Source organism: Ochotona curzoniae, unplaced genomic scaffold (genome assembly GCF_017591425.1).
Source record: "Ochotona curzoniae isolate NIBS_2020 unplaced genomic scaffold, NIBS_Ocur_1.0 contig_54, whole genome shotgun sequence".
Classification (NCBI taxonomy): domain Eukaryota; kingdom Metazoa; phylum Chordata; class Mammalia; order Lagomorpha; family Ochotonidae; genus Ochotona; species Ochotona curzoniae.
The window spans coordinates 2,044,663-2,072,427 of NW_024466464.1; the positions used below are offsets into that span (position 1 = coordinate 2,044,663).

General features: G+C 59.6%; 1 protein-coding gene across 1 annotated transcript in view; it reads right to left on the reverse strand.

Moving 5' to 3' along the window:
• The window catches only part of SDK1 (sidekick cell adhesion molecule 1), a 516,271-nt gene that overhangs the window by 75,037 nt on the left and 413,469 nt on the right, over nucleotides 1–27,765 (reverse strand). Inside the window, exons 23-28 of the mRNA XM_040989963.1 lie at nucleotides 16,824–16,933; nucleotides 14,850–15,000; nucleotides 14,123–14,360; nucleotides 10,573–10,688; nucleotides 9,153–9,342; nucleotides 8,499–8,597 (exon numbers count right to left, since the gene is read on the reverse strand). Of these exons, the coding sequence (XP_040845897.1) occupies nucleotides 8,499–8,597; nucleotides 9,153–9,342; nucleotides 10,573–10,688; nucleotides 14,123–14,360; nucleotides 14,850–15,000; nucleotides 16,824–16,933 (904 nt within the window). The remainder of the gene's footprint in view (nucleotides 1–8,498; nucleotides 8,598–9,152; nucleotides 9,343–10,572; nucleotides 10,689–14,122; nucleotides 14,361–14,849; nucleotides 15,001–16,823; nucleotides 16,934–27,765) is intronic.

Consider the following 27,765-nt stretch of genomic DNA (forward strand, 5'->3'; position numbering starts at 1 on the left):
GGGCACCACGGGCATCGCTCCGACTGAGGGCACCTGATCTGCGCTCTGCTACAAGGCGACGGGCCCGCGGGGTAGCGACGCTCTGTTCAGAGGCTCCTCTCGCTCAGGCACAGAGCCAGAGCTGCTCTGTGCACACCGCAACCATGACACTCCTTCCCACCAGTGGCCCAGCCCCTGCGCTCCCCATGGCGCCCCTGGGTCCTGGCCACGCCTCGGACAAGCAGGTACCTTCTCCCCTCGGGTCGTTGGAGGATGCACTGCGGTTGTCTCTTGGGTATGTGGTCCTTGTGTCAGTCGGGAACCCCTCAGTGCCCCTTAGGGAAACCTTGACCTTTCCTCACCTTGGGTGGGCCAGCACCCACATGACTGAGCTCTCATCTGTTACTATTCGTGGTAAAGCAGATTAGCCACCACTTCCCAGGGGGCTCTCTATTCTGGGTGCCGTCGCCGAGGTGACCAGCTCAGGCACAGCAGGACTGGGCTTCACCTGTAGCCCTGGCTCCTCTAACTCTCCCAGGACTTGGTTCTCTCTCTTTCAAAACACAGGGAAATCCCTAAACCACCTCTGGCCCTAGGCCACCTCCTGGAAGCAGACCCCAAGACCAGGTGTGCAGTGCAAGTGGGCTGGGAGGGGAGTGGGGCAGGCAAGGCACACAGCCGCGTGTGTCAGCAGAGCAGCCACTCTGGGTGGGGCGACAGCATCTGCTCCATGTGGCCTGCTCCTCAACGCCGGCAGCCAGAGGAGGCCTGGGGCGCAGCCGGGGTGCCGGGGTCTCCCCAGCTGAAGGGTGACAGGAGGCCTTACCACCACTTAGAATGCTTTCTGTCTTGGAAAGGGTTTTAAAGTCACTTTTCTATGTATATGAATTTTTAAAACCTGCTTTTTATCTCTGTGTTTCCCATTCTGTTCTTTCTGTGCAACGTATCCACAGCATGACCTCCCCCTCATAAGGCAGGTTTGACTGCGTGGTTGCACCTGCCCGGGCTGTGCACAAACGGGTGAGCGCAGCCTGGCTGCCTGTAGCTGCCTCTACCATGCTGAAGAGGGTGGCACCCTCTGATGGCAATGGGGAGGCCCCGGGGGGGGGGGTTAACTGGGAAGCAGGTGTCATGGGGGCCAGGGGATGGCAGTCTGTTTCCCATCCCTGAGCCTGTTCCTGCTTGGAGCTGCCAGGAGAGGCGCCCTTGGCTCCCGTGTGTGTCTTAAATAAGGTCTGATGGAGCGCTCTGCTGAACATCCAGGTTACTGCCCGTGTGTTCTCCAGACCGGACTAGCTGACAACGGAAGAGAGCCATTTGCTGTGCGAAAACGGCCCAAGGCAGTGGCTAATAATGATTGCATTTCTAGAAAATGATGCCAGATGGTGTTCAGAGGTTAGAGTGCTGCTGGGAAACAGCCCGTTACATAATTATGGCGCACCTTGAACTCTGGCAGCGCAAGGCCAGGAGTGCGGGGTGAGCACCTTGCCGGAGCAGAGGCCCCATCAAGCAGAGTGAAACGCAGTCTGAGAGGAGGCCTGTTTTTAAGGTTATGGGCCAATGGTGACAGAGCAATCACAGAAAAGGGTAAGGCCAACCGCGGGGAACTCGGATCCGCGGCGGAGAGCAAACCCCGCCCGGCGCGCGGACACGGATCCACGGCGGAGAGCAAACCCCCGGCGCGAGGCCCACACGGGCTTCCACACAGCCTCGAGGCGGGAGGGGAGCCGCCTGTGCAGAGACCATGACACAGTAAGAGTGGGTACTACTGGCCAAGCCCACTTCCACAACCACCCGACCCGCTGACACAGGGGCTGCTGCGGGGATGTAGCCACGCGTACAGCGCCATTCACGGGCCACACAAAGTTCCCCACTTGGACATTGTCCTGTTACAGATCTGCTGAGCTTCCCGTGCCGTCTGCAGTCGCCTTGGGAGGGCCAGACCCGATGAGATCCTGTGGCTGCAGGCCTCCCCGCCCACGAAAGCGGCACGCAGAGTGACCATGGGATCTGGATGGCACACACGCTGGCAGGACTGCCAGCCGATCACGTGCTGTCATGACCAGAGGCATGTGGCTGCTGGCTGCCTGTCTGCTGTTCGGCCGCTGGGCCCAGGCTCCCAGGGCAAGGCCACTGACAGGACCCTCATGGCAGGCTCAGCCCCATGAACTGGGCAGAGAAGCTGGCAGTAGCCGAGCTGTCCCAGGGGCCCGTGTCAGCTTTGACCGCGGTCTCGGGTGCTGTGTGGGCGGCTGGTTTCCAAGCTTATCCACATGAGAGCTGAGTGTAGAAACGCAACAGTGGCTCCAAGGAGGAATTTGCAAGCATGAATTGCTTTCAGCTGAGCCCCTGATTCTCAGCAGATCCCCCTCCCCGCCCGAAACAGGCTACAGGGAAGTGCGTGGCCCAAGGTAGGCAGGGAGCTTCTGCCAGTGCAGAGGCTGGTGAGCGCTGGTGTGTCTGGCCGGAGGCACCCTGCACCACGTTCACCCAGCCACGGTGAGAGGGCGAGGGGCGGTCCCAGGAGGCTCCTCAGGCTCCCCCAAGGAAAGCTCTAATTACTAGAAGGTCTCCGCTCCCCATAGCCAGACATTTAATACAAATAAGCAGGTGTTTTTCCCTCCAGGCGCCTGCCAGTTTGGTGCTGTTAATCTCTTCAGGAAATGCGAGAGCATGCTTTGATTCCAAAAGCAGGGCTGCAGAAGTGTTTCTGTCCTCCAAGGCCGGCAGGCAAGGGCTTTCCCTTCTCCCGGCAGAGCGCCCAGATCTGACACGGCTCCCTGTTTCAGCGTCTACACTCCGGTGCACTGGCTGTAACCTGTGCGGGTGACAGGTTGCCCCGACAACATGTTACAATCATAGTCCGGCGCCTACAACACAGCACAGAGGCGGTGTCTCCAGCGGCACTGCCGGTGGTGTGGGCCAGTGCAGGCTGTGTGAACTGCCGGGAGTGTGGGCTGTGTGCATTGCTGGCGGTGTGGGCTGTGTGCAGTGGTATGGGCCATGTGCTGTGGTGTGGGCCGTGTGCAGTAGTGGGGGCCGTGTGCAGTGGTGTGGGCCATGTGCAGCAGTGTGGGCCGTGTGCTGTGGTGTGGGCCATGTGCAGTGGTGGCCCGTGTGCAGTGGTGTGGGCCATGTGCATTGGTGTGGGCCGTGTGCAGTGGTGTGGGCCATGTGCAGTGGTGGGGGCAGTGTGCAACAGTGTGGGCTTTGTGCATTGGTGTGGGCTGTGTGCAGTGGTGGGGGCCGTGTGCAGTGGTGGGGGCAGTGTGCAACAGTGTGGGCTTTGTGCATTGGTGTGGGCTGTGTGCAGTGGTGTGGGCCGTGTGCAGTGGTGTGGGCCGTGTGCAGCAGTGGTGGCCGTGTGCAGTGGTGGCCCGTGTGCAGCAGTGTGGGCTGTGTGCAGTGGTGGCCCGTGTGCAGCAGTGGGGGCCGTGTGCAGTGGTGGCCCGTGTGCAGTGGTGTGGGCCGTGTGCAGTGGTATGGGCTGTGTTTAGTGGTGTGGGCCGTGTGCAGTGGGGGCCCATGTGCAGCAGTCTCTGGCGGCTGGGAGTGCTGGGAGGCCTTAGCTTTACCTCCTCTCTCCCTGGGCTTCTGTGATGTTGAGCGCCCACCCTCTCGAAGCCCACGTCCCGCCGCCCGGGGACTGCAAATCCGAATCCGGTTCCCTAGGAGACCAGCAGCCTTCTCTAATCCACACTGACTTTCTGCATTTTTCCTCTTCTTGTCAGCATGAATCCTCTGCTCCAACAGCCAGAGGGGTGGAGGCCAGGCTGGCCCGAGCACGGTGAATGCTCGGTCCCAGGCCCGGCCGAGCCCGTGGTGGCACACAGGCAGTGGGCAGGCCCCAGGGCTGCAGGCCCGCTCCCTCTGCATCCAGAGCTGTGACCACATGCTGCCCACCCACAGCACGGACACTAGCGGCTACTGTGCACTTGGCAAGTGCCTGCCACTGTCCCTGGCACTTCGGTCACATGACTGCCCATTGCAGGCTAGGTAAACTGAGGCACTGACTCACCCAGCTGAGGTCCATCCTGGGGAACCTGCCACCGTCTGCTCTGCCAGTCTACCTGCCTCTAAGGCGGGGCTTGAAGTGAGCACAGGAGGCTTGAGCTTCAAGCTGCTTGCTTCCGTGCTGTTTACACAGCTCTGCAGTGAACACCCAGGTGTACACCTGTGAGGAGGCCTCTGGGGCGCAGGGCCTGGACGAGGAGGGCTCTGGGACACAGGGCCTGGATGAGGAGGGCTCTGGGGTGCAGGGCCTGGACGAGGAGGGCTCTGGGACGCAGGGCCTGGACGAGGAGGGCTCTGGGGTGCAGGGCCTGGACGAGGAGGGCTCTGGGGCGCAGGACCTGGACCAGGAGGCCTCTGGGGCGCAGGGCCTGGACGAGGAGGGCTCTGGGGCGCAGGGCCTGGACGAGGAGGGCTCTGGGACAGACAGCGCAGGTGGCTTTTCCTTCCCAGGCAGCGCCAGGGGGCTCCCCGGTGGCTGTGCCAGTCCCACACCTGCCCGGAGTACCACAGCTCCCCAGTGGCCATGCCAGTCCCACTCCTGCCTGGAGTACAATGGCACCCTGACGCTTGTCCCAGTCCCACTCCTGCCCAGAGTACCACCGCTCCCCGGTGGCCATGCCAGTCCCACACCTGCCTGGAGTGCCAAGGCTGCCCAGTGGCTGTGCCGGCCTCACTCCTGCCTGGAGTGCCATGGCACCCTGATGGCTGTGCCAGTCCCACTCCTGCCCGGAGTACCACAGCTCCCTGGCGGCCGGGCCGGCCCCGCTCCTGCCTGCAGCGTGAGGCATCCTGCCCCTCCATATGCCTGCACACTGGCTGTTATCCTCCCATTCTACCTAGTGTGAGAGCTACTTCCCTGTCCACTGTGTCCCCATTTGACAGTGCTTGTATAACCAGGAAACAAAGTGCAGGACAGTGACAAGCACAGGGTGGCATTTCAGATGACTCTGCGGTCCCACCAGAGAGCAAGCTCCTTTGGCAGCAAAGAGGGCGCGGCCTGTTCAGGTGGGCATGCACGGTGTAGGCAACGAGGGCACAAACACGAGTCTTAAGGGCCGAGCAGAGGCCCTCAGCGAAGGGGGTCTTCCGGGCAGAGGACCAGGCAAGGACAACGGCCTAGAGCTGGTTGAGGCTGGAGCCCCCCAAGTTCTCAGGGAAGACCTTGGTGAGTGAAGGCAAGGCATTAAGATGAGCACGTAGATCTGCCCGCAGCCAGAGAGAGGTGTGGCCAGCAGGTGCACTGAGCTGCCCCGTGTGAGGCGGCCTGGAGCAGATGCACCTGCCCAGCGGGCCTGCGGGGCAGCACAGAACCAGGGCTTGTTGGCAGGGTCTCTCCAGGCTGCTGGAAGCCTACAGGGTCTGCAGGGCGGAGTGGGGTGACCCTGCTTCACAGAGAAGACTTCTGTGGGTTCCTGGGAGACTGTCACAGCACATGTCCCTGAATGTGCTTCCCGAGTCGCAGCGTGCTGTAAGAGCTCTGAGCAGTGAGGGCTCCCGGGCCTAGGGCCTAGCAGCTGGCCAGAGCAGCACCTTCCCACAGCCGCTACCAGTGCCGACACCACATGAACCAGGGTGGAAGGCCCCGAGATGCATTTGCCAGCGAATTACAGGCTTCTGGTTTCAACAGAAACAAGTTAGCAAGGGCACCGTTAAGACTGCTGCTGTTGGGGCCCCAAGCGTGGTAGCCTAGTGGCTGAAGTCCCTGCTTTGCATGCGCGAGGATCCCATAGAGTTCTAATCCCGGCAGCCCTGCTTCCCATCCAGCTCCCTGCCTATGGCCTGGGAAAGCAGTCAAGGACGGCCCAAAGCCTTGGGACCCTGCACCCGTGTGGGGGACCCAGAGGAGGCTCTAGGCTCCTGGCTTCGGATTGGCTCAGGTCTAGCCATTGCGGCTACTCGGGGAGTGAATCAACAGATGGAAGATCTTCCTCTCTGTCTCTCCTCCTCTCTGATTATCTGACTTTCCAATAAAAATAAAACAAATATTTTTTTAAAAAAAAAAGGGCTGCCCCTGCTTGCCCAGTAGCCAAGGTAGAGCCACTGCCTCCTACTCACGTCGAGTGCTTCAGACAGCTGCTCCCTGTGGCATGAGCAGCGGGGCAGCACCGGGTGCACTGCAAGCCCACAGGTCACTTCCAGCAGAAACCCCACCTGCACAGCCTAGTGTGCGTGTCTGGTAAGTGCAGGGGCCGCACCCACAGGGTCACAGCGGATGGAGTCAGGCCACTGCTTCCTCGTGTGCATGGCCAGGACTCCACTGGCCAGACTGAGGGGCACCAGTGCCCCGTGCGCATGGCCTCCCCGTGCAGCCTGGCCTCCCGTGCAGCCTGGCCTCTCCGTGTAGCCTGGCCTCCCGTGCAGCCTGGCCACCCCGTGCAGCCTGGCCTCCCATGCAGCCTGGCCTCTCCGTGTAGCCTGGCCTCCCGTGCAGCCTGGCCTCCCCGCGCCCCCTGCCTTGCCCGTGCAGCCTGGCTGCCCCATGCAGCCTGGCCTCCCCGCGCAGCCTGGCCACCCTGTGCAGCCTGGTCTCCCATGCAGCCTGGTCTCCCATGCAGCCTGGCCTCCCGTGCAGCCTGGCCTCCCATGCAGCCTGGCCTCCCACATAGCCTGGCCTCCCTGCGCCCCCTGCCTTGCCCGTGGCCATTGCTGCCTGACACATCCCATCAGTTCTCTGCACTCACACTCCTGGCATGACCCTCTTGCACTTGCCACAGCCTTTCACACTTTCTAGAACACTGCCAACAACATGGAAAGATTAAGCGTGAGTGGTGGCCTTTCCCACCATCTGCAAGTTCAGATTTACACGCTTACTGACGGCCCAGCACAGAGGGGACTGCGTGGGTGTGGGTCACGACCGAGCACGGACCAGGGTCTGCAGTCATGCCGCACACCCAGTGTCTGCCCTTTGAGGGCCAAAGGGAAATGGCCAGACCTCAGGGCTGAGGTTCCAGAGCAGGGCACGCCTCGGCTCCAGCCCCACTGTGCGCCAAAGGCTAAGGCTGGGTGCTGGCCCAGGCCACGCACTTCCTGCTCCCAAGACCTTAGAAGCCATTTAAAGAGCCTCCGACCCACCCAGAGCCATGTCCCTGCTGGCTGGCCGGTCCTGCAGCCTCTGCCCAGTCCCTTACGACACTGTCACCTGTGTGAAGGATGGACAGGCTGAACTCAATCCCGACTCAGGCTCTGTGTGCACCTGGTGCAGAGTCCCCAAGACAGGTCAGTGATGAGGTCGCTGGACAGTGCGGTCAGCAGGCAGGCCTGCTTCTCTGGCTGGAATGGGCAGAGCACACCAGCTCCCCGGGCCCTGGGCATGGGTCTGCCACCAGCAGCTGCTCTCAGCGGTGGGTGCAGGCAAGGGACCAGCCGGGGGTGTTCCCGTGTGCACCCTCAAAGGGCAGCCAGCCTGCTGTGTCCCTCACTCAGCCACCACCCAGGATGGCCTCGTGTGCAGGGTGCGGTGCGTGGGGTCATCAGTATCACGTGAGTCATGAATAACTGAGCGAATGTAAATTCCACAAAGAAGCTGCGGCCCACGGCCCACGCAGCAGCCAAGCGGCCCATGGCCCATGACCCACGCAGCAGCCAAGTGGCCCACGGCCCACGCAGCAGCCATGTGGCCCACACAATAGCCAAGCGGCCCATGACCCACACAACAGCCAAGCGGCCCACGGCCCATGACCCACGCAGCAGCCAAGCGGCCCACGGCCCATGACCCACGCAACAGCCAAGCGGCCCACGGCCCATGACCCACGCAGCAGCCATGCGGCCCACGGCCCACGGCCCACAGCCCACGCAGCAGCCAAGCGGCCCACGGCCCACGGCCCACGGCCCATGCAGCAGCCAAGCGGCCCAAGGCCCATGACCCACGCAGCAGCCAAGCGGCCCACGGCCCACGCAGCAGCCAAGCGGCCCATGACCCACACAGCAGCCAAGCGCCCCACGGCCCATGACCCACGCAGCAGCCAAGCAGCCCACGGCCCACGCAGCAGCCAAGTGGCCCATGGCCCATGACCCACGCAGCAGCCAAGCGGCCCACGGCCCACGGCCCATGCAGCAGCCATGCGGCCCACGGCCCATGACCCACTCAGCAGACAAGCGGCCCACGGCCCATGACCCACGCAGCAGCCATGCGGCCCACGGCCCATGACCCACTCAGCAGCCAAGCGGCCCACGGCCCATGACCCACTCAGCAGCCAAGTGGCCCACGGCCCACAGCCCACGCAGCAGCCAAGCGGCCCACGGCCCATGACCCACGCAGCAGCCAAGCGGCCCACGGCCCACAGCCCACGCAGCAGCCAAGTGGCCCACGGCCCACAGCCCACGCAGCAGCCAAGCGGCCCACGGCCCATGACCCACGCAGCAGCCAAGTGGCCCACGGCCATCTGGGTTTAGAGAACGCTCCGCCACTGTTGTGGTGATTGATATACACAGCCTCGTAAATATCTAACAGACAGCAGAACTCCACCCAGCAGCCTCGTCCCTTCTGCTCGCCGCACGCTCCTTACCCAGGATGACGCCGTTGGGCTCTTCCGGGGGCTGCCACACGATGCGCACGGAGGTGAGCCTCACCTCGGGGAACACCAGTCTCACAGGGGGGCCCGGGGCTGCAGGGCGAGACAGACACCAGTTATGCTGCGGGGGCTGCGACGTGCCGCCGGGGTCACGACAGGCTGCACGGCGTTCTGGGACCGGCCATGCACTCTGGGGGCCCCAGCTGCATCCCTGCTGCTCATCTGTCTTCCAAGCTCGTCCCTCAGGTCTGGAGGGGACCCTGGAGCCACCGCGCGCGCGGCCGTTTGTGTGAGAACTCCTGAGCACCCCCAAGACACACGCCTGGCGCTGGGCCAGCACCACGGGGCCGAGGCCCAGGCGTCCAGCGCGGACTCCTCGGGATTCCCGCAGACAGCACCAAGAGGGCCAGGCACACACTTCCCAGCCTGTCCACCCCGCGGCTCTCCCCGATTCTGCACAGGTTCATAATGAGGCTGTAAAAACCCACTCCAGGCGGAAATTGGCCGCAAAAAATGTTCAGTGACTGAGAAATAATTTTGTTTTGCTTCCCTCAACTGGAAAAAAAAGAGTGGTTCGGAAATGAAGTTACAGATGACAGGAATGAAATCAGGGTTGCTGGGACAGGCGGGGTTGGGCACGCTGCCTACCGTCGTCTTTGGTGCGCTCCAGGACGAGGGGCGAGCTGGGCACCCCGTTGCCGATGCGTGTGAACGCCAGCACCTGCAGCTCATACAGCGCAAACTTGCGCAGCCCGGCCAGCAGTGCCGACTGCGTGTGGTTCCCTCGCACCACCTGGCTGTGCGGCTCGGGGTCCAGGTCCTTGGCTCGGAACAGAATCTGAGGGATCAACACAGGGGACGGACGGCTAAGTCACAGGGGGTGCCTGGGCTGGGGAGGGGCCTGTGGCATGCGGGGAGGGGCCACGGCTGCGAGGGTGGTCACGAAGCTACTTTCTTGCAGAGTGTGTGTGTTGAGGGAGGAGAACGCGCAGCCTGGTTTCCCACCCGGCCCACGCTGGACCTGGCCGCTGCCTGACCATGGCTTATTTACAAAGTCTGAGTGGCCCCGTGAGCCATGCTGGCATCAGGACTAAAACAGACTCCATCAAGAACCCAGAGACTTCTGGGACACATCTCGAGGACTATCACACAGCCTGGGGCTGCCAGAGATCACGGACCCGCCCTTCAGGGTACCACTGGCACGTGCCACGGGACTGTCACTTATTGGGTGTTACCACGTGTCGTGGGGTCATCATGGCATAAACCATGGGGTTACCACATGCCGTGGTCATCATGCCATAAACCTTGGGGCTGTTGTGTTCCCCAGCACTGCCATGTCTCCTAGGCTGTGTGTGTATCACAAAGCTGAAGGAACAGCTGGAGTGCCAGGCAAGGGGGAAGACGAGCAGGAGGCAACAGGGAAGGAGAACAGGGCTCCAGCGGCGGAAATGCAAGGAGGACACGTTCTGGTCTGGGGAGCAGCACACGAGGCAAGTGTGGCCTCGCCTGCCTCACCTCCGCTGCGGGCAGAGGAGCATGGCACCTCTGCATGATGAGCGGGAGGTAGGCACGGAGGGTGGGAGCCCGAGGTGCTTCCCCGGGACAGGCCCAGCAGCTCCTGCAGGAGATCCAGGGCCCAGGACAGCCCTGGCGGTAGTGATTCCTGCACGCACGCACACACTTACCCAGCACTTACTGCGAGCAAGGCACACTTCATAAAATAACCCACTTGGTTCTCCTAACAACTGGGAAGTGGCTGTCATTACTGTTCTCAAGTTGCCAGTTGGAAACAGGGGTACAGGCAAGTCCTTCCCTGGCTGCGGTGCAGGAGCCACAGCCAGCAGGGTGCAGAGCTGGGCCTGAGCTCGCAGTCTAGGCTGTCATAGCCACCTCACCGCTGGGACGGTCCCCTAGGGCACCCCGCAGGCAGCCACACAAGCACGCACTTCCCAGGCTATGTTCCACTTAGACGTAAAAGCTGGGGAGCCATCGGCGATGGCTTTGGGGGAGACCTGTGTCACCGTCTTGTGTTGACTCCTCCGGCACAGCAAGGCCACTCCACACTCACCTTGTAACCCAGGATGAGCCCATTCTGGTCCTGTTCAGGCACGGAAGCCCAGGTCAGCAGGATCTGGGTGGAGCTGATGGCCTCGGCAGACACGTTTTCCGGAGCGGCGGAAGGAACTGGAAGGGAGGTGTGGGACAGACTGGGGTGAGGCGGCGTCCACGAACAGCAGTCCGATTTCACCCTTGTAAGGAAGTTGGCCTTGGAACAGCCACGCGCTCTGAGCGCCTCATCGTGGTCAGGTTAGACCAGCCAGCGTACAACAGGCATGCACATCTCTGATATTAGCAACGACTTCCATAAATCCCTGGATCACAGCTCAGTCTACCCGAGGCTACCCGGCAAGGAAAGGCACTTGTTTTGTTTCTGCAATAACTTGCAGAAACAGCCAACTCTGCCCTCTCCCAGGAAAGCCTGCAGCACGGCTCTGTGACACAGGCACGAGGGGTTGGGAGGAGGGTAATGCCACACGCGTATTTCATAATGCTGCTGCAGAAATGGAAGAGAAAAATAAATTTATTTTGGTGCAAAACATGTTTTTTTTTTTTTTGCTTTTTTTTATGATGCACGCACAGCTTTTCATTCTACGCATTTCCCGTGGACTTCCCGTGGACCGTCTGTCAGAGCTGCACCAGCAGGAGACTCTCCGTGTCCGTCTCTGCCAGCCGCCATCAGGTATAAGGTCACACTCGGTCCCCGCTGTGATGCGACGAGGTCCCAGCTCACCTGACACGGAAAGCCACGTGGCTTGCCACAGTTGGTGCCCTCCGACACTGGCAGTGCTCAGTGTTGTAAAAGCCGATGTGTCCCATTCCTGCTGGGGAGTCCTGCCCTGTTCAGTGATGTGTCCTGACCCAGCAGGAGGAGGGAGGTGCAAGCGCACAGGTGCCCCGGGAGTGCCCCGTGAATGCACACACAGGAAGTGCACGCGGGGGAGCCGCAGGAAGAGAGGGGGCTGCGTCGCTAAGGAGTGTGCACACGGCACCCACAGGCCTGGGCTGCGCCTTGCCTCGCGCGCCTCAGGGCACTCTGCCCCCTCCACCCTGTCTCAGCCTGCAGCCTCCAGAAGGGCAAGCAAAGAGGCTGCTTGCATGGCGCAGTGTGGGGTCCTTGTCAGGCACAGTGCAGGAAGCCCCAAGCCCTAGGAGCAGGGCAGGCTTGCTGACTACACCGCACAGCCAGTGGTCACCGCGGACACAAAGCCAGGACAGAAAGTGAGCTGGTCCCTGAGCAAGTCACAGCCACACGGGCTGCTGGGGAGACACCGCACCTGCGCCATCCACATCCTTCCAGAGGGGCAGCTGTCAGGGCAGACCCAGAACGGGAGGCCCAGGGATGCCCCCTGCCCTCATGGGGCCCTTTCCCAGACAGACAGCGGTGCTCCCTTCTCCCTTCCAGCGTGAGCACGGTCCCTGCACGGCACTACACTGGCTGCTGCGGGTAGGCCAGCAGAAGTGCTGCACAGCGGAAGGCCACCGCTGGGGACGGGGCTGATGCTGGTGCAGTCTGTCTCTCCAGATGTGCCAGAGTGACGCCCATCGGGCAAGTCAACCTTTCAGAAAAACATCATCAGTTTATCTGACAGCTGAGGTCCATCCTGGCGCCGTCCGCGTCCTGGGTTCTCTGAAGCAGACCTGGCGCAGACGCAGGGCCCGGCGCACACGCTGGGGCTCCTGTCCATGTGGCGTGGCCACTGCGTGGGCCGAGCACCGCCCTGGCTTTCACCCGGACACGTCCTGCGCGCACACTTACTCTGTCAAAGTGAGTAGTGAATGAGCCGACACCTCGAACCCACTGTACGTTAGCAGGGTCGTTTCCATTAGAAGAAAATGTAAACCTGCAATTTACCTGACTTCATTTAGACCAAGACGAGAACACCAAACGCAGCGTGTGCCCAAGATGTCAGAGCTTGTTCTAGAAACCCGGCCCTGTCTGGAGAGAGAGGCCGTTGGCATGACAACGCTGCCCACCTCTCAAATCCTTAACTGCTTCCTGCAGGTCAATCTTGGAAACTCTAAGTGCCCAATTCTCACTACAGATCTACAAATCACAGCTGATTTTCTCAGATGTGGTAATATGCACAGCCATTTACTGGAGGGCCACCCGTTATCGCCCCAGAACAAGGGCAGCTGGCAGCTGTGGCTGCTCAGGCTCGGGACTTTGAACATGGCTGAGTCTCTCACAAGGACAGAGCCGGCGGAGGCTGTTAAAGACGACGAGATGGCACAGTTCAGGACTGAAATTTCAGCTAATTCGGATTCCTCCGGGACAAATCTGCCATCCGGCCATAAAGCACTTATGTATTTAAGATTGGAACACGGAAAACCCGGCCTATCATTTATTCCGAGGTCAGTCCGGCTCCCCTCCCTGCCTGCCTATCTGAGGTTTTAAGAAGCTCCTCCTTTGTTAAAAAACAAAACCAGCCAGGAGTTTCTACCTACTTTGTGCCCATTGCCGGATTCTAGCTTCACCTCCAGAGGCAATTTTCAACCTTAAAAATATAATTAGCCACAGCAATAGGAGCCCGTCTCCCCAGCTTGGCACATGGCTGGAAGCAGTGTCCTCAGGTGTGGCGTCAAAGGCTCGGGAGGCGGACGTGGCTGCCACAGGGCCCGCCGTGCCGCCCCTCCTGCCCGCACGCTGCAGCCTCGTGGAACAAGGACCGGTCCCCAGCACACAGAGCTTGGTTTGTCACGGCCCTAAGTCAACGGGCTGAAGCACTGCCATTGAATGCAAAGGGCCAGTTAACGGAAATCGCAGGATGTCAGGATGGAAAGTGGCTCTCAGCGCCCAGGAGGCCTCAGGGCAGCAGTGGCAGAGCCGTGCTCGGTGCCCCTGACCAGTGGCCGGCTTGCGGCCTCCCCTGTTCACACGTGCTCGCCCGGTTCTGGACAAAGTCGGGAATCTGTTTTCAAAACTGGCTCCCACAGCCCAGTCAGTCTACAACTAGCAGCTCCTCCGCCCATCCGCTCCACATGGCGAGCCACGTCAGAGAAGACGGCAAAGCAGTGTCCGCTTCTCAAGACAAAAACTCCCTGCCCGTGACTCCCACGACCAAGCTGCGGGGACAGGCTGAGCGACGTGACACAGGCTGGCTGGGGACAGCGGCAGATGCCCCCGTTCTTGCCTGTGCCGGCCCCCTTGGTAGTTGGGTGCAGGGTGAGCCGCTCCCAGTGGTGCAGGCATGGAGGAGAGCTGGCTCCAGGGACTGCAGCCAGTGAGAGACTGCTCTTATGCTGTAGCTGCTGACCCAAAGGGGGTCTGTCTGTTACCGTGGACCTGACTGTGGAAACATCCTACCCACATCTGTAATGGGGGAGGCCCTGCATTTTTGTATTTTAAAGATGCACCCACGGGATTGTCACAGACCTGCCTCTTACTCCCGGGAGGGAAAGCTGTCCCTTGCTAAAAATAACGGGAGCCCAGTCCCTGCCTGAACGCAGCGCCAATTTCAGACGTATGGCTTGGGCCTAAGGGAAGTGCCGCGCAGGCCTAAGCAGGGGGCTCGGCAGAGCACCCACGCGGCCCGAGTGGACCCATGTCAGACTCTTACCTGACTCCCGCGTGCGGCCCCGGACCACCTCGCTCCAGGGCCCGGCCCCGATGGCATTGAACGCCTGCATCTGCAGTTCGTACTCCGTCCACTCCTCCAGAGCCTCGATGGTCAGCTCCCTCTCCAGACGGTCACTCACAACTTGCGACAGCGCTGACGACGGCAGGTCTGAGCGCCAGTACCTGACCCTGTAGCCCACGGACTCGGGGTTCCCGTTGTACTGGGAGTCGGGCAGGGGCTGTGAAGGAACACGAGGCCGTGTGAATGGGCCCGTCAGCACAGCCACCTTCGAGCTCCTCGAGGACGGGCCTGTCTTACGAGGCCTGTTCCACGCGAAAGCTTTTCCGGGAGGATGTTCCCCCAACCTTGACTTCCTTGTCCCCTGAAATGCTTCTCTGTTCATGAGATGAAACCTTGTCAGTAACTTGGGCTGGACGAGGTTTCTTGAAGTACATCTGGGCTAGAGTTAGGAAGTGCTCTGACGCGGATGAGCTGGCTCGCTGACCATGCCGAGCACTGCTTATGCACTGACCACGGCTCACGCAACACAGTGCCACCAGCTTCCCGCCCCAAAGAACCTTCCTCGGGCACAGAAGTGACCCGCTCCTGGGCTGATCCGACGGGTGAGGGGGTTAAAGCAGGAAGCAGCTAGGCCCTGGACTCACAGGTACACAACGGCCACCTCAACCCACTGTCCCTGCTGTGCCAGTCTCCGCCCCCGACTCACCACCCAGCGGAGTCGCAGGCTGGTCTCACTGGCAGTTCGGACCGTGATGCTGCTTGGAGCCACATCTGGAGGGGCCTGCAGGGTCTGGATGACCCGGGAAGACTGGCTGAAGGGGCTCGAACCCACGATGTTCACCTGCCTCATTCGGAACCTGGGGTAAAGCCACGGAGGAGAGTTAGTCCAAAGCGAGAGGAACCAAAGAGCGATGCGTGCCTAATTCTCAGGGCAGGCTTGGGTACCGTGTGGCCGTGGGCATTTGGGGAGTGAGCAAGCGGGTAGAAAGGTACCAAACAGAAGAACTTAAAAAGGACACAGCGAAAGGCCACTGCTCAGACACTGCTCCTCGACTCGGCTGCAGCCAAAACGCAGGGGCTTCAGAGAGCGTGTGGTATGGGAAATCTACGCATGAGCTTCAAAGTCTTTCTGCACCAAAATAAGCTTATGGTTTAACACCATTTTCCCCACGACTCTTTGAAGTCTTCTGCTAAACCCAAGAAGAGCAAATCCACTCCAGCCCCACGGGTTTTCAGTTCCAAGGGAAACACAGCTGCCTGGCTAAGAAGCTATGTGATCCGGTGCGACGAGGAGAATCCGTGACGGGGCGAGAAGACCAGCACTCCGGATGGTGACCTGTTGCCCTGGGCGACTCCATCGCAGTGACCAGGGGTTCAGAGAAGCTACCACAGGACTGCGGTGGCATCATAAATGACACGCCTGCAAGTAGACTCCTCTTAGACTTTGCATAGTTTCTAATAATGGCTGGCAGGCACCTGCAGACCTCACTGTGTGTGGGTTTAACCCTGTGCTGGGACTCTAACCCAAGGGCAACCCCGAGGCCTTCCTGCCAGACCTACAGAGAATGGGATCAGAAACTGTTGAAAACATCCGTGCTCACGTTTGCAGCTCTGCCTCTTGACTCTAAGGAATTGTTGCATATAGTAAAAACCCCAAGACCAGACACACACACACACACACACACACACTTATTACAGAAGTTCCCTAAATTTGCATGAACTTAACACAGGGACATTGGTCTCTAATCACACCTCTGATCTTTGAAGTCCACACAGAGCTTCAGCTCATTTCATATGGCAAGCCTTGAATCCCCACAGATCATTTTAAGCCAAATATTTTCTTCTACAAATGAGCATATTCTGTCTTGGTTCACCTTCTCGAATCACAGGATGGCAAACGGCAGTTCTCAGGAGTTGGCATTTTGTTCTGTTTTTTAAATTCTGTGGCTTTTTCTCGGAGGAAGCAACATTCTTCACAAGGGTGGGCTGCACACTTCCCTGCCTGAGTTAGGAGCTCGTTTCTGCATTCGCAGAAGGTCCCCGCCGAGGCAGAGCAATGGCACTGGCCAACTCCACAGCTGGCGGCAACTGGAAAGCCCACAGCCTTCAAGGATCTTACGGGCAGTTAGGACATGCTCACCGCCCCGAGCACTCCCCGTGTGAGGGCAGAGAAGTGCTGCTCCAAGAAGTTGCAGGGTCAAGAAGCAAAAGGTAGAAAGGCCGGTTGGGAGCTCGGGGCAGGAGATGAGCCGCTCGTGGGCCTGGGTGGGGCAGTGGGCAGGCCCTCTGCTTTGTGTGCACACAGCCTGTTCACGGTCCTGGCGAGCTCCGCCCACAGGGCATTTTGCTTGCGGCACCGATGGAAGGAGCGCCACCAACTCCACATCTGGGTAGAATCTCCCTTGGGAAAACATGGCATGGTCTTCAAAAGATTCAAGAAAAATGTTGATTATGAAAAAGCCCTCTCTTTATGGATTAAGATTTTTTTAAATTTCACCTTTCTGCAAACGTTTTGAAATATCCTAATATCCAACTGTGTCTCGAGCCTTCTCCTCTAGGTTCTGATTTGCTGTATTTGCTATTCAGAAACATCACATGCACACACACACACACACACACACACACACACACACGCGCGCGCGCGCTGTCCTTGCCAACTGCAGCCACCTGCCGCTCTCACCTGTAGTGAGTATACGGTGTGAGGTTCGGGATCTCCAGCACCTGGGCGTCAGGCTCATTGTCCTCCTCGTACAGGCTGACCCATTCCTCCTCATCGCCGATGGCTCCAACCTGCAGACAGGGATCCTGAGATGAGCTGGACAGGTCGGGGAACCCAGGCTGCCGAGCAGACCACACAGACCTGCCTGTGCCTGGCAGGCTGCACAGAGCCACGCCATATCTCCACACCAGGAGTAAGTTGGGTCCTGCACATCTGTCCTGTGTCTTGCTGTTTTCACCTTCAAGTCCAACTGGGTTTTAGGGAAAACACTAGCCAGGCCGCAGGGATGGAGGAGCTGGGCTGAGGTTAGACACCTGAGGACAAACCTCTTGAGGCTCAGAGGCCGCGGTGAGGGGGAGGACCATCCATGCCCTCTGTGCTTCCTCCTGCTGGACGGTGAGAGCTCAAAGGGAGGCCCCGAGGGACATCACATGCTGCGGCAAGGCCACGGACACAGGCCAGGCAACGCACTTGAAATCCAGGTCCATTGCTGGGGGAGAGGCAGAGTGTGCATTCCTACTCGATCTCTGCTCCATGCACACACACAGAGCTCACTGACCCATCTCTGCTCCACACACACACACACACACACACATATCACTGAGCATCTCTGCACCACGCACACACACACACACTGACCATCTCTGCTCCACACACACACACACACACACACACACACACACACACACACACTGAGCATCTCTGCTCCACACACACACACACACTGAGCATCTCTGCTCCACACACACACACACACACACTGACCACCTCTGCTCCACACACACACACACACACACACACACACACACACACACACTGACCACCTCTGCCCCACACACACACACACACACACACACACACACACACACACACACACACTGAGCATCTCTGCTCCACACACACACACACACACACTGAGCATCTCTGCTCCACACACACACACACACACACACACACACTGACCATCTCTGCTCCACACACACTGACCACCTCTGCTCCACACACACACACACACACACACACACACACACACACACACACACTGACCATCTCTGCTCCACACACACTGACCATCTCTGCTCCACACACACACACACACACACATATCACTGAGCATCTCTGCACCACGCACACACACACACACACACACACACACACTGAGCATCTCTGCTCCACACACACACACACACACACACACACACACACACTGAGCATCTCTGCTCCACACACACACACACACTGAGCATCTCTGCCCCACACACACACACACACACACTGACCACCTCTGCTCCACACACACACACACACACACACACACACACACACTGACCACCTCTGCTCCACACACACACACACACACACACACTGAGCATCTCTGCTCCACACACACACACACACACACACACACACTGACCATCTCTGCTCCACACACACTGACCATCTCTGCTCCACACACACACACACACACACACACACACACACACACACAGAGCATCTCTGCTCCACACACACACACACACACACACACACACACACACACTGACCATCTCTGCTCCACACACACACACACACACACACACACACTGAGCATCTCTGCTCCACACACACACACACACACACACTGACCATCTCTGCTCCACACACACACACACACACACACACACACACACACACACACTGACCATCTCTGCTCCACACACACTGACCATCTCTGCTCCACACACACACACACACACACACACACACACACTGACCATCTCTGCTCCACACACACTGACCATCTCTGCTCCACACACACACACACACACACACACACCTCACTGACCATCTCTGCTCCACGCACACACACACACACACACACTGACCATCTCTGCTCCACACACACACACACACTGACCATCTCTGCTCCATGCACACACACACACACACACACACACACACACACACAGCTCACTGACCATCTCTGCTCCACGCACACACACACACACACACACACTGACCATCTCTGCTCCACACACACACACACACACTGACCATCTCTGCTCCACACACACACACACACACTGACCATCTCTGCTACACACACACACACACACACACACACACACACTGACCATCTCTGCTCCATGCACACACACACACACACACACACACACACTGACCATCTCTGCTCCATGCACACACACACACACACTGACCATCTCTGCTCCATGCACACACACACACACACTGAGCATCTCCGCTACACACACACACACACACACACACACACACACACACAGAGCTCACTGAGCATCTCTGCTCCACACACACACAGAGCTCACAGAGGGTCCTGGCCTGAGGAATGAAGACAAGGAGGCAGCTTTTGCCCTGAGGGGACAGTTCCCAAACTTTGAAAGGAGAAAGCAGTGACTGTGCTTGGAGTGGGAGGGTGCTTCCTTCAAACATACTTGCCTTTTCTCAGGCTGGCCCCTTGGGGTGCTGTCCAAGCCCCCCAGCTTCTCCATGCCCTGGATTGTATCACCCGGCTGTGAACCCCCACCTTGTCGGCCTGCTCAGGTGCTGTTTCTCATTTCCTGTGACCTCCCCTGGCCTGACCCCAAGCCACCCTGCTCCTCTGAGCTTTCCTAGCACTCAAACCAAGCACCTGTGGCAGCTCCTCTCCTCCCCACGCCAACCTCCCCACGCCCTTCACTCTCCCGAGCGGATGCCAGCCGGAGCGGGGGGACACGGCCTCGTCAGGCCAGCCACGAGAGGTCCCTCTGGAGCGTTTCTGCCTCCTGGTGCAGGGACATGTGGTCTGGGAGCATACAAGGGATGCAGACGGAGGGCAGGCTACGAGACTGCTGGGCCAGGCATGCTGACCAAGGCGGGAGAAGCCCCGGGCCCTGGCATCTCCCATTTCCTGAGTGACTCAGTGACACAGCAGGAACAGGTTTGCTAAGTCCTCCGAAGAAACCAAAGGGCAGCTGGCCAAGTCCTGGCAGGGAGGCAGAGAAATTGCCCATGACCTTGGCACTGTGCAGGCATAGATGTGAAGGAGGAGCCTGAGCAAGTGCCAGCGCTGGTGGCACCCCCTAAGCAAAACCAGATGCTACAGTCCAAGCACCAGGTACAAAACCGCTAGCAGAGTCGACGATTCCTGAAAAAGCTGGACATGGAGTTAGCATATGACCCAGCAACCCCACTCCCATGGAAAGGTCTGGGAGGACTGGGCACAGACTCTAACAAGCACTTTTACATGCACGCTCACAGTGAACTGTCCATAGCAGCCACGAGAAGCCAAGGCCCACGTTCCCTGGTGAGCGGGCAGACAGTCTGTGACACACCCCGACAAGAAGAGCAATGAAGCACCTGCTACCCTGCAAGCTCAGAAACCTGCTCGGGAAGGAGGCCACGCCCCAAAGCCCCACACACCCCAAAACTCAGGATAGGGCAGGCCTTCTGGGGACTGAAAGCAAACTGGTGGTTAGCCACAGACCGTGGGAGGGAGTGTGGGGCTGGAGGAGTGTGGGGCTGGAGGAGTGTGGGGCTGGAGGAGTGTGGGGCTGGAGGAGTGTGGGGCTGGAGGAGTGTGGGGCTGGAGGAGTGTGGGGCTGGAAGAGTGTGGGGCTGGAGGAGTGTGGGGCTGGAGGAGTGTGGGGAGGGAGCTGGGATGCTGCTGGGGGCTGGGCCTCACACCGGGAGCAGCAGCGGGCCCTCGGGTTCACAGCTGCCATTCTGCACACCGTTGATAACACTTTCCAATCCCTCTGGTCAGATTCCACCCTCCTCGGCTGAACCTGCATGCGAAGGCCGCCCCATGTACCACGGATCCCGGGCGTGGGTTAGCACTTTCAGAGTCAGAGGAAACTTGCATGAGCTCCTGCTTGCGGAAGAAACCCTCTGGCTATTAAACCGGAGCACTGGCGCTATTTCTTGGGAAGTCAGTTAAATCCAAAAATGCAGGCAGGAATCAAAAGAGGTGGCTTCAGCGTCAGGCCAGTCAGCTTGAGACCTGCCCTTCGTCACTTGCCCATGCTAGACGCCGTGGAAGCATGCGTGGTTCACACACGAAGTGGCCACAGGGGCGCTCTGCCTTGGCACCCGCCCATGCCGCCTGTGCACTGCAGCTGCGGTGCCCTCTATCTCTGCCTTATCTGTGCTTGGCGAGGGCAATGTAGGTGTGGTGGGTTTTATTTGTTCCTCAGGACCCTGACGTCCAGCTGGGCACGTTCACTCACCTTGGCAAAGCAAGTCCTTTCTCTCTGGCCCTCCCAGCCCTCCTGAGGGCAGCTAAGGGATGCTGGGCCCAGGAGGTGGACTGGCACCAACACCCCCTGCACCCTGCGGCACAGGTATGGATCCAGGCTCCCTTACCATCCACTGGACCCTGCGGGGCCTCCCTCAGCCTGTCCAGGCACCAGCACTCAGGCTCAGCTCTTGGCTCCGCGACCAGCAGCGGACAGGGCAGCGGCTTTGGCACTCAAGGCCATGCCATGCACATGACCAACAGGAAGGGAACTGGCAAGGCCCGGCTGCCCGGGGGAGGGAGGGGCATTCCTGGGCCCTGGAAGGGCGGGGCGGGGAGGCCCAGCCAGAGGCAAAGTTCGTTTCTCTGTGACCTCCAGGCCCGCGATTCCATCAGCAGCGGCCCCAGGCGAGCAGAGGCTGACCGGCTCACGAATGCTGCTTCCTGCCCCTGCACCAGAGGGTGCTGTGCGGCAGAGTCCTCGGGTCACCGTGCCACGCTGCACAAGGCGCTGTGGCAAGGGGTTGCCAGCTAACGACCGGCTTTAGTTTTGCTGAGATCTGGACCTTCGTGGCTGGTGCCAAACGGATGGGGCTGGCAGACAGCAGAGGAGCCTGGCATCCAAGGTCAGACACGGACTGGGGGCGATGCCAGGTGGGTGCCAGGTGGGTACCACCGGCTCCATTTGGCCCTGTCTGCCACACTTCCCATGGTGCAGCTTCGTATCTCCTGAAAGTATCCTGTGGCTTGCAACACCTGTGCCTTGCAAGTGCCCTTGTCTGTCTGTCTCTCTCTCTCTCTCTCTCTCTCTCTCTCTCTCTCTCTCTCTCTCTCCCTCACGCCTGTTCCTTCTCTGTGCAACTGGCAGATTATTCCGGGACCCTGAAAGCATCCGGGCGTGGGGAGACCTCCCCGAACAAGCTGCCCCCACCAGCGCAGCGGAGGCTCCCTGAGGGGGCTCTCACAGTGCCCTGGTGAGGTGGGCGCCCGGCACACTGCTCATACCAGCCTTCCAAGCACAGCTCACACACCGAAACGAGACGATTCCAGAAAGTGGATAGAAAGAACCCGTCAGTAAGTTTACGCAGATGTAAAAAAGTATTTTCTGTGAACTTTTCAATGATCTCTCACATAGAATGTGCTCCAAAGGTCTGTGTTTGTCACTAACGGGGCAAACCAGCTAGCGGCAGTATGCAGGAGGACGTGACCCAGGCCCGATGGGAGAAAGCAGACAACAGGGCAGAAACACAACCACAAGCCTGGCTTCGACAAGCTGGCCCGTGACTGAGAGGCGGGCCGATCACAGGCTGCAAGTCCAACGGCCGGAGCCCTGGAGAGACGCTGCCTCAGTGGGCCCTTCTACAGTCAGCAAGCTCTGGCCCACTTCCTGTGTCTGTAAATAGTTTTACTGGCACACAGCTAGCTCACAGGTCGCCTTCACGGTCCGGGTGAGACTGCCTGACCCTCCAGCAGCTCGTGCTGCCCGAAGCGCAGGCCACACTCCTGCTCCAGCCACGACGTCATCACGGCCGCCCACGTGCAGACCGTCCTGCGATCAAGCTGGACTCCATGTCCCTTAAGGCCTGCGGGGGACCTGTGACTGCGAGGAAAGGCCTACATTTTTATCTGAAGCGACCAGAGTTCTCTAATCCTCGGGCTCCCAGGCTCCCTGCTTAGATTTCAAGACGGGGTGGGGGTGTGGGACTGCTCGCGGACAATGCACCCCGGGCCAAGACTGGGCCAGGCTGAAGATAAAACAAATCCAGGCTCCACAGGAGAGCAAGGCTCTTGGAAAACCTTCCACCCCCTTTCCTCCTCTTTTAAAGCTGACAAACAGTGCTTTTCAATACTTATTAGAGAAGCAGAAATGCCACACATTTCAAATGCCACTCGGTGGGCAGCAGGTCCTCAGGCCCCATTAAGCAGTGCTCCTTCACCCCGCACACTGTGGGAGCTGCCAGGAGGCCTGCGGGCTGCCAGCGTGTGTGTGTGCGTGTGCGTGCATGTGTGTGTGTGCGTGTGTGTGTCCCAGCCAGGTCTCTGGCAAGTCTGAAAGAAACAGCGTTAGGTGTATGTGGAGGGGAGTGGGGGGAGGGGAGTGGGGGGAGGGGGCGGCAGGGACTTTCCACCCCTTCCTCCTTTCCTCCTGAACTCAGGAAGAACAAGCCGCCCTCCTTCGGGGAAGCCCGCCACCCCAGTGCACCTTGCTGGCCAGAACCCCAGCGTCAGCAGGAAAACCTGTGCAACCAGTAACTTCCACAGGTTCAAGTTCCTGCTTCTCTGAGCCACGTGCCCCACTCCTGAGTATCACTTCCCCAGACGGGGTGAGCTGGATGGCCTGGAGGTATGAGGGCAGACGGTGGGAGAGAAGCTCCTGCACACAGCTTCTGGCAGAGCGGCACAGCCAGGCAGGCACTGGAGGCAGGTTCCCCAAACACTGTGAAAACCCAACCCCGTCGAGGGGTTTCTACTGAGCCGGCGGGGAGGCTGCCTGTTGTCAAGGGCTCCCCACTCGCCCTGCTCCTGTCTTTCCGGGCTGTTGACCGTCTGTCTGTCCAGCGGATGACTGCTCAGCCTTCACTCGGGGTTCTTCCCATCCTGAGCTCTGCTCGCTGCCTCATGCTGGCTTCCCACCTGCTTCTCGCTCTGGCCCCTTGCTGGTCCTGGGGGTCTCCCATGAAGACCACCTGCCCGCTCCTGTCTCCCTCTGTTCCATGGCCTCCATCCTCATCATGGTCTCACGTGTACCTTCCAGTTCTCTACAGCCAATCTCCACCCCACGGAACTCATGGCTTCCTCCCCAGATGAGCCCCACCTCTGGGGAGTCCTGGCCCTCCTCGCTGACCACACCCAGCCTCTGGCGCTCTTGACCTTGGTTAGACTGACTGAGGAGTGCAGCTAAGCAGGTGTAAGGCAACTACTCCTGCCTGGTTAGAGGGGCCCTGGGGTCAGGGTTGTCACAGCTGTCGGCACCCTTGGTCCACAGTGCGGCCTGGGCAGGTGAGCCTGCTCCTGGCACGAGCAGCTGGGGACCAGCCTCCCACAGGCCGTCTTCCCACCCCACCTAGGTCTGTCTTCTCATTGTCACTCGCCCAACACGGCCCGTGACCCTTACCCCAAAGGGCAGCTTCGCTTCCAGCTGTGGTGAGGGTCGGGCACAGGTGAACTCTAGCTCCCACCCAGACAGCACCTGCTCATCCCTGTGAGCCAAGGTCCACTGGACAGCACTCACTGTCCACAGGCTCGGGGCCAGTGCATCGTCCTGCCTCTTCCTACACAGCCCTTCTCTTTAGCTGTGGCCTGTTTGGGCAGCCCTAACACACGGCATTTTCTGCTGGTTAGCAGGCTGCGGATGGGGTGCGAGCCTGGTGGATTTCCCGAAGCCTGCTTCCTGCTCACGGACAGACGGCAGTGTCCTCACTTGACCAGAGCAGAGTCCTTCCATGGTGGCGTGAACGCTGCTCCGAGGAGCTCCACCCTCTGACCTAACGACCTCCACAGGCCCCGCCCCCTCACGCCATCACCAGGAGTCCAGCTCAGGGATTTGGTGGAACACAAACATGCAGCTCATCCACTCTCCGAGTTCTGGGAAAGTCCTTCACCATTCCTCAATGTCCAAAGCCTTCCGGGCTTACCCTGTGCCCCGCAGGACCCCCGTGCCCCACAGGACCACCTGTGCCCCGCAGGACCTGCCCCTGCCCCTGTCCTCCACTCGGCAGCTGCGCCACGCTGAGCCCAGCCCTGCAGACACCGGGTGGTCTTGAACTCATGCCGCTCCACCTCCCTAGACCTTCTGTCCCACTCTGTCCACCTTCAGCAGGCAATCCCGGTGTGAGGCCAGGTTGTCCCCAGGCCTGACCAATCCCCCAGCGTAAGGCCAGCCTGGGAAACTGCCCCTGGGCCCCAAAGCCTGCTGAGCTGCTAGGAGCTCCTTGACCGGATAAACCCCCAGAAGCTGAAAACGGAGTAAGCAGAAAGGGTGCTTGGTACTCACTTAGTACTAAGCCACAAGTACTGCAGAATGAACTTGGGGCTGGCTGGGTGCGGCCAGGCTCAGGAGACAGGCTCACGACATACGTCATAGCCGGGAAAAGACCAAAATGCAGGATGCAAAGCTCCATTCCCAGTGAAGTCAAGGATCACCAGTCAGTAACCAAGTTAACCCACCCTGAACCTGCTAGGGCCTCACCGTGGAGACCAGGAGTCAGGCCCCTCCCTTGCCTGCTGGCCAGCCTCCTGGGGCCTCTGGGCACTCTGTCCCTTCTCTGCCTTTGCCTCTCCGCCTGTTGGCATGGCCACACTGAACACACACCCACGCTGCAAAAGGACACGCGCTGGCTTGCAGCCTCCCACCCCACTCCCTCCAGCTGGATCTGTGTGCCGGACACACTGGAACATTCACCCCTCACGGCCCAGCCGCGGGAGTCTTCCTCGGCTGTCCCGGCCCTTCCTGTGTTCTCACAGCAGTCCCCACGAGGGCCACTGGTCCCTGTCACCAGACATGCCCCAGGCCCTACTCCCCAACTCTGAGCTGCTGCAGAGCGGAGCGGGCACACGCCTGGGGCACACCCCGCCAGGCACCTGACACACGACAGCCTAACACCGGCGCTTAACAACTGCTTCCTGGATGAATGAGTGAACCAACATAAAAGCTAATGACCAGAAAAATGAAACATAGGGCCACGTCGAAAGTCCAACGGGAGAATCAGCAGGAAAGAATTAGAGCAGGGAGCACTCCTCCCGCAGCACGGGAAAATACGACTCCTATAAAATTTAATTTGGTTTGACAGTTGTGATTTACACAGACGTTGGCCTCTATTTCTGGAAAGTGACATTTGTGGTCAAACGTTTCCCTGGGTCCTACTTGAGTTGTCACTTCCACCGCGGCATTTTCTTGTGCCATGTAGTTTTAAGAGTCCCGTAATGGGTCCTAAAAGGATCTGATAGACTAATGAACAAAAAGGCCACTTGAAACCCTTCATCTGTGCTGGTTGAGGAGGGGGAGAGAAAAGCACCGGGCAGGCTGTTATTACGGACGATCAAGCAAATAATAAACATCGTGAGATATGTGAGCGTGTGTTTCGTGGTCACCTGTCGCCGTGGTCACCTGTCGCCACGGCCCCCGGGTGCCGAGGCGGGCAGCAGCTGCAGAACAAGAGGACGCCGTCTCGGCACATCCACTCCAATGACCTCATCATCACGGATGAGCCGTCCGAGCCCACGACAGCTCTCCTGTGCGTGGGCGACAACGTCCCCAAACAATGTCACTCTCCCGCTTACTATTACGAGAAAGAAATTCAGCTGCCGTAGGGTTTATGACAATTGAGATGCTGCCAGATACTAATCCAAAGGCCCCGACAGCCCCCACACCCATGCTGGAGGGGGGAAGGAGGGACCCACACCGCACGCCTCGAAGTGAGCAAATGGGAACCGCCCGCCTCTGAACCCGGCGGCAGACGGAACACACAGCAACTCGCTTGTGCCTTTGGAGACATGACCAGCAAAGCAAACCAGGCCACGTGTACCAAGGGAGGGTGCTCGCTCTGCCTTCCACGAGCCTCCCAGCTACTGTGTGAGCCACGTTCCTTCCTGGTACCCCAAAGTCTGGACTGACAAGGCCCCTGCCCCGAGCTGAGACCAGAGAGGGCGAGTACCAGCAGACAGCAGAACACTTCCGTGGCTAACGGAGATGAGGGCACCCGGCCCTCCGGAAGCTGTCTGCTTCTTGGCCTGGATGGTCCCCTGCTGCAGGCAGACCTGGCTGTGCTGTACAGGGCACCTTGCAGAAACGCGGGCGGTGGGGCTGGCTCCTGCCTTCTGGGCCGAGTGAAGCCGGAGGGGCCAGTGTGGTGGCTGGGAAGCCCTTTGCTTTCCTGAAGGTCCTGTCCGCGGGAAGGGACCCTGGGCACAGCTGACTTGACTCTTCCCAGCTGTGGTCTCCCGGTCCCTCTGGGTGCAGTTTGCCACCTGCCTGGTGCCCACTGGCACTCTGTGTGTGCCTGCTTTCTGGCCCCGGATCTTGGGTCTCTTCCTGGACTGTAAATCCTTACCCCCAACTCAGCTCTGTGCCCACAGGAGCCTGCAGGTGTCGGGGGCGCCTCCCGCCTCTCCCTGAGCTCCAGCAGGAAGCAGGCCTTGCTGGGCTCTGGCCTGGTGGTCCGCTTGGGCCTCAGCCTCTGGGGCCTCAGCCTCTGTGCACCCAGCGCACAGACCTTCCACAGACCTTGAGGCCGGATGCCAGCCTTGGCGTCCTTACCATGACTATGTTGTCTTCTCCATTTAGTGCCTGTAGTGTGTTGGCCGCATGCTCGAGTTTTCAGCACATCGTCAGTGTCCCAGCTTTCTCAGGGAACTCTTACAGTCTCTGCTACATGGCTGGCTCCTGGTCCCGGTCCTTGTCCCGCCAGGAGAGCCCTCTGCAAGGCCCTCTCAACCTGGGAGGAAGGTGGCTCATCACCCACGTACCCAAGGCTGCTCTTGGGTGCCGTGCTAAACTGAACAGCCTGGCCTTGTCCACATACAACCCAGGGACATGGCCCAGACATGAGACTCAGATGCACCAGCTGCCAAGATGTCATCCCCCGAGCTCCGCCCTGGAAAAGCCTGCTACCCAGAGTCCCAATACATGGACGACATATCCCTGCTGGTGACCGCATCTGTGAACAGAATCAC